Source organism: Dipodomys merriami, unplaced genomic scaffold, assembly GCF_024711535.1.
Source record: "Dipodomys merriami isolate MVZ:Mamm:240054 unplaced genomic scaffold, mDipMer1.0.p SCAF_13, whole genome shotgun sequence".
NCBI classification, from domain to species: Eukaryota; Metazoa; Chordata; class Mammalia; order Rodentia; family Heteromyidae; genus Dipodomys; species Dipodomys merriami.
The window spans coordinates 41,845,697-41,858,276 of NW_027202604.1; the positions used below are offsets into that span (position 1 = coordinate 41,845,697).

Consider the following 12,580-nt stretch of genomic DNA (forward strand, 5'->3'; position numbering starts at 1 on the left):
CTGTTACTTGTTACCTTTGCTAGAATCAAAGAATCATTCTGGATCATAGTTGCATTTCTTAAAATGCTTTTTATTCTGCTTATTTGAATACATGGCCTTTGCCTCATTCACTTTTGGAGCACAGGATAAAGGCCTGGAAGATATTTTCAAACTCAGTCTCACTTGGCACATTACCTTGCCTGTAGAGGCCGTTAATGACTGTGGGTTGAATGAGCTGCATCATCCAACATGAAGAATGTACTAGGCACTTGAGTTTAGGGCTCTCCTGGGACTACAAACCTGAGATGTACCAAAAAAAACACCCTTTCCTAACTGGGAAATGTTCACACAACTAAAGAAAGGCGAGACTGGCCTACACTGAATCAGGATGGGAAAGATCAGCCCCATAGACCAGGTGATGCAGATGCCCCAGACAGATAACCCTCCCATCCAAACCTGATGTTCTTCTTGTGAAAAGGACACTCGTAGCCAGGCGCTGGTGGCTCCCGCCTGTCATCCTAGCTCCTCAGGAGGCTGAGATCTGAGGATCGTGGTTCGAAGCCAACCTGAGCAGGAAGAAGTCTGTGAGACTCCTATCTCCATTAAACCACTCAAAACAGGAAGTGGTGCTGTGGCTCAAGTGGTAGAGCACTAGCTTTGAGTACAAAGAGGCTCAGGGACAGCGCCCAAGCCTTGAGTTTCAAGCCCCACAACCAACATTGGATATTGTAGAATCTACGTGGAATCAGTCTCATGCATAAACACAGAAAGCATTGTGAACAATGGCACTGAACTTGGCTGTGGACCACATAGAAGGCATGAAATTATCTTATAAGTAGATGAGAAAGCGCAAAGTCAAGGCCCACAAAACTACAGTCACAGCTAGGCCACAAGGAGTGGTGTCGGTACCTCCTAATGACCTCACTTCCTTGCTTGCTTCTCCCTAGGTGGAATTGGCTGCCTGGGCCGTGACCGGGGCCAGGTTCGAAAGTGCCTTGAGGTGGTGGAGATCTACAACCCCGACGGGGACTTCTGGCGAGAGGGCCCCTCCATGCCAACTCCCCTCCTCTCCCTCCGAACCAACTCCACCAACGCGGGAGCAGTGGAGGGGAAGCTCTATGTCTGCGGGGGCTTCCATGGAGCAGGTACTGGGCCAGTCTTAAATGGCTTGTGACCTCTCTGGCATTGATCTTGACTTCCCTTAGCCAACTTAGCCGGCCTGATTAGCAGGGCATCACTGTTAGAGCCCAGTGACTTTGGGCAACTGAACCACGCAGAGCCATCCTACGCACTCAGTGGGTTTGAGTTTCTGATGCTTCTGGCCCACAGACCCATAGCAATTGAATATGGAGAAGAGAAACTAGAGAAGTAGCAGGAGTGAGGAGAGACTCTAAAGGGACAAGCACAGGCACCCGTGGCAGAACCAGAAGCACTGAGGCCTGCTTCTCTTTATCAGTCCATTCCACACTCTTTCTTTCTTCTTTTTCTTTTCTTTCTTTCTTTACTTTGCCAGATCTGGGGCTTGAACTCACGGCCTGGGCGCTGTCCCTGAGCTGCCTTTCTCAAGGCTAGTGCTCTACCACTTGAGCCTCAGCACCACTTCTGGCTTTTTCCGTATATGTGGTACTGAGGAATCAAACCCGGGGCTTTATGCATGCTAGGCCAGCACTCTACCATTGAGCCACATTCCCAGCCTTTATTAAGACAGTTTTAAAAAATCCTTTTGGGAAAGCTCTCTAAGAACAGACAGAATGAAAAAGCAAAGCTTTTTTTTTTTTTTTAATTACAGGAACTTTTCAAGCACATAGTAGTAAAATAGTAAAAGTGTTAACTACCCATCATCCAGCCTCAGCAATTACGAATATTTACCAATCTTAAAAATCTATTCTTAGCCAGGCACCAGTAGATCACACCTGTCATCCTAGCTACTCAGGAGCCTGAGGTCTGAGGATATGGTTCAAAGCCAGTCCAGGTAGGAAAGTCCATGAGACTCTTATCTTATCTCCAATTAACCACCAGAAAACTGGAAGTGGCGCTGTGGCTCAAGTGGTAGAGCTCTCACCTTGAGCTGAAGAGCTGAGGGACAGCGCCCAGGCCCAGAGTTCAAGCCTCATGACTGACCAAAAAAAAAAGATGAAAAGTGAAAGAAAAATCAAGCCCAGGAGGTCCAACATTTGAATAAGAGGAGGCCTTTGAAAAAAGAACATAGATATACAAATCAGTGCCAGGAGAATCAGCCAGAGTGGAGAGAAAATACACAAATAAGGGATAATTCTCTTTAAAAGAAAACTTGTAAACTTATTCGTCCTTAAATTGTGTAGGTGTGTAACCAGTAAATACAAACTAATTTTAAATGTACAGGTATAATACATTAATAGAGGAATTACAGGGGAGTATTAAGGATATTAGCAGGTCTGTCTGTCTGGTAGAGACAGCTCTTGGTGGCTGTCGGTGGAGCTCATGTGTCTTGTGAGCTGGGACACTGGCTGCCTCTGGTGTGGATCATCTTCTAAAGCACCTTTGTAAAGCAGACACCCTAGAAGCTGTGGAACTTCCCTCTAAAAGCAAAGGGCCTGTCGGGAAAGACGCGGGTCTCCTGGCTCAGGGCACCTTCCCAGTCCTACAACCCTGGCCATACAACGCCCCGTACAGTCGGCACTCCTCGGGTCTCCCCGTGAGAGCAGGGACGGAGATCCGGGGTGCCACTGCTGCGTCTTCAGCCTCACCTCTGACACGGAGCCTCCATCTTTCCTCAGCACTCACGAGACTGTGGCTCAGTTCTCGACCCTTCACAGTTCTTGAGGGAGCCGAGGACTTGGCCTCAGTCTTTGCTCTCCAACAGGCTGAGGAACCCAGTGTTGTATTCCAAAATGGTCAGAGCTCATGGTGTCAAGCTTTTACAGATTCCTATGAAATACAGATGAGGGATCACCTCTCAACTTACTCTATGAGACCAGGGTCAGCCTGAGATATTGAAGAAAAGAAAGATAAATACCTTTGAGAATATAGATGCAAAGTCTTCCCTCAAATACCAGCAAATAATCCAACAGCACACAAGAAATTCATACATCAAGACAAATCAGGATTTATCCCAAAAATGCAAGGTCGACTTGTCCACTGAAAATTAAATCAATGCCACACATTATATTAACAAAGAAAAGGACAAAATCCAACAGTCATATTAATAGATGCAAAGAAAGGACTTGACACAATCCATCACCTCTTCATAATATAAATGCTCAGCACAAAAGAAATAGAGGATGGCTTTCTGAACCTGACAGAGGGTATCTGTGAGATCTACAGCTAACATCAGGCTTAGTGATGAAAGACTGAAAGATCCACCCTGAAGTCTTAGGAACAAGACAGATTATATACTTTTGTCACTTCAGCATTGTTCTCAAGTTCTATTCATGGCAATTAAAAAAGAAAAAGAAATTACAAGGTATTCAGGTTGGAAAGTAATAAGTAATAACAAATTCATCAAGGTTGTAGAACATAAGACTCATATACCAAAAAAAGAAAAGTATTTTCATATTCTTATAATGAACAATCCAAAATGAAATTAAAAAGACAATCTAGAGTATCATCAAAAAGAATAAAATACATAGAATATGCTAAATAAATTTACTCTAAAAACTAACAAACCAAAAATAAAAAATAGCCAATGGCTCACACCTGTAACCCTAGCTATTCAAGAGGCTGAGATCTGAGGATCGCTGTTCAAAGCCAGACTATCAGGAAAGTCCATGAGACTCTTATCTCCAATAAACTCCTCAGAGAAAGCCAGAAGTGCTGTTGTGACTGAAGTGGTAGAGGGCTAGCATTGAGCAAAAAGAAGCTCAGGGACAGAGCCCAGGCCCAGAGTTCAAGCCCCAAGACCAACAAAACAAAAACAAAAACAAGGCCTGGGAGCTGTTCCTGAGTTCAAGCCCCAGGGCTGGCAGAAGAAAAAGAGAGAGACCTGAACATACATTTTCCCAATGCACACAAAGAAATGGCCAAGTGCTCAACGTAGTCAGCTGCTCAGGAAACAGTCAAAACCTCTGTGAGAGAGTCCTTCCTACCCTGGGGGAGCGACGCGAAGCCCAGCCGGAGAGCAGGAAGTGTCAACCAAGTGGGGAACCCGCCCCTTCCTGGCGCTTCCTCAGAAAGCGGCGCCGGCCCGCGCACTGGTGCACGTGCGTTCTGTCTCCCGTGCATGTTCTCAGCAGCTTCTCACCTCAGCCACGCGCACACGGTGGGAGGTTCGTGGGTGAGAAAAAGGAAGGACTTTCCGCCGTGTGAACAAGCCGTGGGAGACGATCTGAGGGTGACGGCTCAGCTTCCTGCTGGCATGAAGTGTCCACACACGGCAAACGCAGGGACACGCGGTGGACCGGGGAGGGCGGGGAGCAGGAAAAGCGGGAAAGTGTCACGTGTTCCTGCTGCAGCATTTATTGAGGGGTGATGATAATATTTGTAAATTAGGTGGACACGGGGGCCTCACATCTTTGTGACTCTTTGCTGAAAGCTGCTGGATTATATAGGCTTTAAAAGGAAACGTGATGTATACATTATACGTCAGTAATGCTGTTTTTCAAAGGGGGTCGCGCCCCTCCCTCTGCTCCCTGGCTGTGGGCTGCCACAGTGAGGATTCAGCCAAGCTGTCCACAGGAGGCCGGTATTTGCCTGGAAGAGGCAGAAACAGCTCAGGCCAAGTCCTGGGCCTCTCAAGAGAGAAGAGCAGGGGCTGAGGACGCCTAGCGGCAGGAGCTTGTTACTCCCACTCTGAGAACCCAGCAAGAGTCCTGTGACCAGGGCAAGCCAGGACGTGGACCGTGGGCATCCTGGCCATCCCGCAGTGGACTGAGCACAGAGCTTCCCGCCCAGGCCCCCCCAGCACCGGCACCAACTCAGGAAGAGCATCAGCCCCCACCTGCTCCATCCGCTGCATCTTCCCCCAGGCTCCAGGTTTTGTTCTGTCCCCTAGCTCTCTCCCACAGCACCGCAGCCTGGCAGTGCACTGGCCCGTGTGCCCTCCGCGGGCCAGCCGGGGGCGCAGGGCCTGCTGGACACCCAGCCCCACACTGGTGGGCCAGCTGGCCTTGGCTGCAGACACGAGGCTCCCCCCGGAGTCTGCACACAGACCTCTCTGTGTTCAAGCCCCCGCCACTTTCATCGGCAGCCCTGGCCACCATTCAGCAGCACTTCCGCCAGCCCAGCCCACATCCACTCTTCGTGGCTAACGGGGCCGTGGCCAGCCAAGTTCAGAAGAACTGAATATGAGAAATCCTAACAGCGAAGAGCGGCAGTGTGATCCTAGCGACAGGGGAGCGCCCGAGGAGGGTTGAGGTTCTAGGCCAGCCTGGGCAAGAAGTTTGCAAGATTCCACCGCAGCCAGTAGAAATCTGGGGGCTCCTGGCACCCCAGATACGAGGGAAGCATTCACGTGAGGATCGTTATCCTGGGCCAAAGCAAAATCTTACTCTGAAAATGTTTTCCACCATCAAAAGAGCAGCCCAGACCAGAGCATGAAGAAGAACTTCACAGCAAAAGGAGCAGGCCCAGCAGACTCGGCACCCAGTCCCCGGGGCCGGGCCTCCTGTGTGTCCTGTGCCACTGAGTCAGGACTGCGCTCCAGAGCCCCGCCCAGTGCCCTTGGGAGGCGGTTGGCTGTTAGAGGCGGGGCCTTGTGGGGAGGGGGAGTGAGGTCCCGGGGTGTCTTCCAAGGGAACCCAGCCTCTCCCGCGGCCAGGTGGTGAGCAGCTCTGCCCTGCTGCCGCCCCGCGGCCTGGCAGGCAAAGGGCCAGCCCGGGATGGAGCCCCCAAAGCGAAGGAACCAACCAACGGGGGCTGGAACCGCAGAACCCGCAAGCTCCAAGAAGCTTCGTCTCCAGGCGCTCTGTCACCGTGACACGGTGACACGGAGCAAGTCCGCGTGGCCACCGGGCCCTGCCCTCCTCACTGGAAGTGAGGAGCTGAGGCGGAGCTGGGTGGACTGCAGCAGAGGAGCGCCTGGCAGAGGAGCCCGCGCCCGGCGGAGGAGCCCGCGCCCGGCGGAGGAGCCCGCGCCCGGCAGAGGAGCCCGTCCTGCAGAGGAGCCCGTCCTGCAGAGGAGCCCGCGCCCGGCGGAGGAGCCCGTCCTGCAGAGGAGCCCGTCCTGCAGAGGAGCCCGCGCCCTGCAGAGGAGCCCGCGCCCGGCAGAGGAGCCCGCGCCCTGCAGAGGAGCCCGCGCCCGGCAGAGGAGCCCGTCCTGCAGAGGAGCCCGCGCCCGGCAGAGGAGCCCGTCCTGCAGAGGAGCCCGCGCCCGGCAGAGGAGCCCGTCCTGCAGAGGAGCCCGTCCTGCAGAGGAGCCCGCGCCCGGCGGAGGAGCCCGTCCTGCAGAGGAGCCCGTCCTGCAGAGGAGCCCGTCCTGCAGAGGAGCCCGCGCCCGGCAGAGGAGCCCGTCCTGCAGAGGAGCCCGCGCCCGGCGGAGGAGCCCGCGCCCGGCGGAGGAGCCCGCGCCCGGCAGAGGAGCCCGTCCTGCAGAGGAGCCCGCGCCCGGCAGAAGCTACACGGCCCCATCCCTGCGGCGGGGCAGAGGGGGCTAGGAAGGGACCGCGGGACCCCCACCGCAAGTGGGCGGAGTGCGCGGAGTGAAGCTGGGGGCTCAGACTCCCTTCTGCCACAGACGAATCCAGGGGCGCTGGTTCCAGGACCCCTGAGGAAAACCCCTGTGTAACATAACAGCACTGCCACCAAACCTGCGCCGAGACACTGCTCAGGAAACATCCGTGCATGCCAGTGCAGATGGCCTTCTCCACCCAGGCCGGCCGAGCGGATGGGAGCTGGTGGGCCTGGGCCGGTGGGACCGGCCTCCCCTGGGCCGGCGTGGCGCCCAGGCCCGTCTCACAGACGCGGGGAAAGAGGCGCCGAGGCGCGCAGTCACCCCTGACGTCCCTGCTTCCACCACAGGGCCAGGCTGCCGCTGGGCGGCCTCTGCGCAGACGCCTTTACCGCCTTCGGTTGAGCGCTCCGCTGCAGGCCACACGTGTCCTCCAGGGTGGGATAAGTAATTGGAAACAGCCTGGAAATGGGGATGGAGGGTGAAAAACAGACTTGAAAGGAGCCTGGGTCCCTGGAGACTCCAGCCAGCCCCCCCACCCCCCACCGCCCGCCCCGCGGGACCAGGGGGGCTCAGGCACACGGCACTGGCTGGCTCTCCGTGAGCGTGGACAGACTGAAAGCTTGGAAGGGGAATGAGTGGAAGAAGCTGGGGCTGGGGTGGGGCCGGGGGCAAAGCCCTACTTCAGAAACCCTATTGCAAATGAACACATTGGGAACTGAAGCCTCTACGTACACATTTTGGTTTAAATAACTCTTGTACTGCTGCCACCTGCTGGCCACAAAATGCAGTAGGCTAGCGTTCCAGGTCTTCCATGTTTTGAATCTGTACTTCCTTTTCATTCTCTTTGGACCAGTCCTAGGACTTGAACTCGGGGCCTGGGCATGGCCCTGAGCCTTTTTGCTCAAGGATAGCATCTACCACTTAAACTACAACTCTACTTCTGGCTTCTTACTGGTTCATTGGAAATGAAAGTCTCACAGAGTTTCCTGCCCTGGCTGGCTTTGAACCAGGGTCTCAGATCTCAGCCTGCTGAGTAGCTGGGATGACAGGCGTGAGCCACCTGAGCCACAGGAAGGGCCCCTCGCCAGTAGTCATTTAATATGCTCAACTAATTGTCAACCATTATCACGCTATTGTGCGAAAGGGTCTCATTTTGCAGAGGCCAAGTTTCTGAGCTATAGAAGGGATCTTTTGCTGAGAAAATTGTTATTGTTACTAGAAAATGTTTTAGTCTAAAGTTAACACTGTTATAAAAATCATTGCATAGGAGTTTAGGGTTATGTTTCAGTTTTCTAACATGAAAATATTTTGGAAAAATCACAATTTTATTATCTTACAAAGATGAAGCGCAGTATCTTACCTTTTAAAGACGTCTATAGGCAGAAACCTGATTTTGGAGAAAGGCGCCTGCTTCTCCTCCCTGCCCCTGGTTTGTCCATGGTCCCCATGGCGTGCCACCCCCGCTCCCCAGCACAGAAATACAGAGTGCGTGGAGGTGCCCACCCCACTGGGCGCTGCACCCCGCCAGACACTGCACCCCGCCGGGCGCTGCACCCCGCCAGGCGCTGCACCCCGCCAGGCGCTGCACCCCGCCAGGCGCTGCACCCCGCCAGACACTGCCCACCCCGCCAGACACTGCACCCCGCCAGGCGCTGCACCCCGCCAGGCACTGCACCCCGCCAGGCACTGCACCCCGCCAGGCGCTGCACCCCGCCAGGCGCTGCACCCCGCCAGACACTGCCCACCCCGCCAGACACTGCACCCCGCCAGGCGCTGCACCCCGCCAGGCACTGCACCCCGCCAGACACTGCACCCCGCCAGACGCTGCACCCCGCCAGGCACTGCACCCCGCCAGGCACTGCACCCCGCCAGACACTGCACCCCGCCAGACGCTGCACCCCGCCAGGCGCTGCACCCCGCCAGGCACTGCACCCCGCCAGACGCTGCACCCCGCCAGGCCCTGCACCCCGCCAGACACTGCACCCCGCCAGACACTGCACCCCGCCGGGCGCTGCACCCCGCCAGACACTGCACCCCACCAGGCGCTGCACCCCGCCAGGCACTGCACCCCGCCAGGCGCTGCACCCCGCCAGGCGCTGCACCCCGCCAGGCCCTGCACCCCGCCAGGCACTGCACCCCGCCAGACACTGCACCCCGCCAGACACTGCACCCCGCCAGGCGCTGCACCCCGCCAGGCACTGCACCCCGCCAGACACTGCACCCCGCCAGGCGCTGCACCCCGCCAGACACTGCACCCCGCCAGGCGCTGCACCCCGCCAGGCACTGCCCACCCCGCCAGACACTGCACCCCGCCAGGCGCTGCACCCCGCCAGACACTGCACCCCGCCAGACACTGCACCCCGCCAGACACTGCACCCCGCCGGGCGCTGCCCACCCCAAGCACTGCACCCCGCCAGGCGCTGCACCCCGCCAGGCGCTGCACCCCGCCAGACCCTGCACCCCGCCAGGCGCTGCACCCCGCCAGGCACTGCACCCCGCCGGGCACTGCACCCCGCCAGACACTGCACCCCGCCAGACACTGCCCACCCCGCCAGGCAATGCACCCCACCAGACACTGCACCCCGCCGGGCGCTGCACCCCACCAGGCGCTGCACCCCGCCAGGCACTGCACCCCGCCAGACACTGCACCCCGCCGGGCGCTGCACCCCACCAGGCGCTGCACCCCGCCAGGCGCTGCACCCCGCCAGGCACTGCACCCCGCCGGGCGCTGCCCACCCCAAGCACTGCACCCCGCCAGGCGCTGCACCCCGCCAGGCGCTGCACCCCGCCAGACGCTGCACCCCGCCAGACGCTGCACCCCGCCAGACCCTGCACCCCGCCAGGCACTGCACCCCGCCAGGCGCTGCACCCCGCCAGGCGCTGCACCCCGCCAGACACTGCCCACCCCGCCAGACACTGCACCCCGCCAGGCGCTGCACCCCGCCAGACGCTGCACCCCGCCAGGCGCTGCACCCGCCAGACGCTGCACCCCACCAGACCCTGCACCCAGCCAGGCACTGCACCCCGCCAGGCCCTGCACCCCGCCAGACACTGCACCCCGCCAGACCCTGCACCCCGCCAGACGCTGCACCCCGCCAGACGCTGCACCCCGCCAGGCGCTGCACCCCGCCAGACCCTGCACCCCGCCAGGCCCTGCCCACCCCGCCAAGGCGCTGCACCCCACCAGGCGCTGCACCCCGCCAGACGCTGCACCCCGCCAGGCACTGCACCCCGCCAGGCCCTGCACCCCGCCAGACACTGCACCCCGCCAGACCCTGCACCCCGCCAGGCACTGCACCCCGCCAGACCCTGCACCCCGCCAGACGCTGCACCCCGCCAGACGCTGCACCCCGCCAGACACTGCCCACCCCGCCAGACCCTGCACCCCGCCAGGCGCTGCACCCCGCCAGACGCTGCACCCCGCCAGGCGCTGCACCCCGCCAGGCGCTGCCCACCCCGCCAGACCCTGCACCCCGCCAGGCGCTGCACCCCGCCAGGCCCTGCACCCCGCCAAGGCACTGCACCCCGCCAGGCGCTGCACCCCGCCAGACCCTGCACCCCGCCAGGCCCTGCCCACCCCGCCAAGGCGCTGCACCCCGCCAGGTGCTGCACCCCGCCAGGCGCTGCACCCCGCCAGGCGCTGCACCCCGCCAGACACTGCCCACCCCGCCAGACACTGCACCCCGCCAGGCACTGCCCACCCCGCCAGACGCTGCACCCCGCCAGACGCTGCACCCCGCCAGGCGCTGCACCCCGCCAGGCGCTGCACCCCGCCAGACGCTGCACCCCGCCAGGCGCTGCACCCCGCCAGGCGCTGCACCCCGCCAGGCACTCTGTCTGCATCCAGACAGCTGTCCTCCTCCAGGTCCCGGGCCAGGTGCTGGGCCCTGCACTGTCCTCCTCCAGGTCCCGGGCTGGGCGTGGGCCCTGCCCTGTCCTGAACCCCTCCTCCGTCCTTTGCTAAACCGTCAGGATGTCGCCCAGCTACCCAGAGTCTCCGCACCCCTCTCCATCCGAAACACGCGGGGGCAAGTCACACAGGGCCAGGACTCCGGCCTGGCTGGAGACGAGGGTGCCAGTCCTGGAGCAGTCTTTTAATGGGACCTGCAGTGTGGCTTTTCAAGGTTTCTCGAGTGTCAGGAACTGTATCTCCATTCAGGTGTCTTTGCCGGTGGTGCGTGGTGCCGGGGCAGAGGCGGCCGAGTCAGGGGCTCTGCACCGCCTCAGCTCCACACCAGGGTGGTTTAGAGATGCGGCTGTGTCTTGTGACTGCACTGCCTTTCAGACCGCCACGAGGTTATCTCCAAAGAAATCCTGGAGCTGGACCCTTGGGAGAACCAGTGGACCGTCGTGGCGGCCAACGCCCTCATGCACGACAGCTACGATGTCTGCCTGGTGGCCAGGATGAACCCCCGGGACCTCATCCCCCCCCCCTCGGACCTGGTGGAGGGCGGTGAGCACTGAGGACGGCTGCCGGAGGGGCGGGGGGGGGGCTACGATGTCTGCCTGGTGGCCAGGATGAACCCCCGGGACCTCATCCCCCCCCGGGACCTCATCCCCCCCCCAGGACCTCATCCCCCCCCCCTCGGACCTGGTGGAGGGCGGTGAGCACTGAGGACGGCTGCCGGAGGGGCGGGGGCGGGCAAGCCTGCAAGCATGGAGCAGCGGTGTGTGGCGGCCCCGGGAGCGAGGGCGCTGGATGAGGTGGGGAGGAGCGTACGGGTAGACGGGAGGGATGGCCGAGGACCAGCGTCCCAAGGGAGGACCTGCGCTCCCAGAGGGGTCCTCTCCGCGTGAAGTGGCTGAGGGTTCCATCCATGGGGAGGCCATGGGAGACTCCAGGCAAAGGCCCTGGGGCAGGAACATGCACACACAGCCTGCTGGGCACTACTACCTGGGACCCAGGAACACAGCTGCTAAATGGCCAGCACCTGAAGCACAAAGGCCCTAGCGGGCAGGGCCTGCGGACGGTGCCAAAAGCTCCTTCTGTGTGCTCTGGCCCGGGCTGCACATGCTGTGAGCTCCCGGCCTGGCAGCGGCCACACAGCCACACTGGAAACGCGGTCTGTGCCACCAGACCGCCATGAGCAGCCGAGTCTGCGTCCAGCCCAGAGTGGCTTCTGAGACTCTGCGACTTACCAGGTTCTACCCTTCTGCAGCTTGGGGCAGGCCGGACATCGCCAGGGGTGGAGCCGGCACGGGGGGGGGGGTGCAGGTGAGGGGGGAGGGGGCGAGGGGGGAGGGGGGAGGGGGTGAGGGGGAGGGGGAGGGGGAGAGGGGCGAGGGGGGAGGGGGCGAGGGGCGAGGGGGGAGGGGGGGAGGGGGAGCACCGCCGCCCCTGCCCGCGCTCAGCCGCCCCTCACGCCCAGCGCTGCAGCGGGCAGGGACACAGCCCCGCCCCGCCGTCGGCCCAGTGGGCACCCGATAGCACCGCGCCTCCCGCTTACTCTCAAGCACCAGAGGCGTTTGGGGGCTGAGCAGCTTTCCAGGCTTCCCAGAGGGCTGGCCCTGCGCAGATGGACAGCTCCCCTGTGGCGCCCTGTGCTGGCCGTGGCCCCGAGGCCGGCAGGGGACGGCCCGGCAGCCCACCCCACTTCCCCACCGCGCGGGGACCCGGAGCCCAGCATAGTCACCCACAGGCGCCCTGGGGCCACGTCTGTCCTCTGGGGCTGTCCCCGTGCACCCGGGTGGCCAGAGCGGGCATCTAAGCCCCAGGGCCTGCCATGAGGCTGCTCCCTCAGCACCAGTGGGGCAACGGCCAGCTCTCTGCAAGGCAGAGCTACCTCCCGACCGCCACGCACAGCTAGGGTGGGCACCACGCACCTCCCCTGACCAGCCCAAGCTGAGCACCCACTGCCCCGCGTGGGAGCCTCGCTGGCCCCGGCCAAGGGGGCACCACGCTCGCCCGCTACGCCACGCACAGCTGCCCGTCCACGCACACCTGCCCGTCCACGCACACCTGCTCGTCCAGGCACACCTTGTCCGTCCAGGCACACCTGCCCGTGACACGCACAC

At 60.5% G+C, this 12,580-nt stretch overlaps 1 protein-coding gene across 6 annotated transcripts in view; it reads left to right on the forward strand.

Moving 5' to 3' along the window:
* LOC138824872 (kelch repeat and BTB domain-containing protein 12) overlaps nucleotides 1-11,746 on the forward strand; it is a 42,515-nt gene extending 30,769 nt beyond the window's left edge. For 3 of the 6 annotated variants that reach the window (XR_011371203.1, XR_011371204.1, XR_011371205.1), the window contains one exon: nucleotides 927-998. Coding sequence is in view for 3 of the 6 variants with exons in the window: in XM_070019287.1 (XP_069875388.1) it covers nucleotides 927-1,124; nucleotides 10,851-11,029 (377 nt within the window). In the remaining 3 variants the exon portion in view is untranslated. Of the gene's footprint in view, nucleotides 1-926; nucleotides 1,125-1,768; nucleotides 2,730-10,850 lie in introns of those variants that run through there. The other 3 variants (XM_070019287.1, XM_070019288.1, XM_070019289.1) reach the window with 2 other exon arrangements.
* Nucleotides 11,747-12,580: the final 834 nt, after the last annotated feature.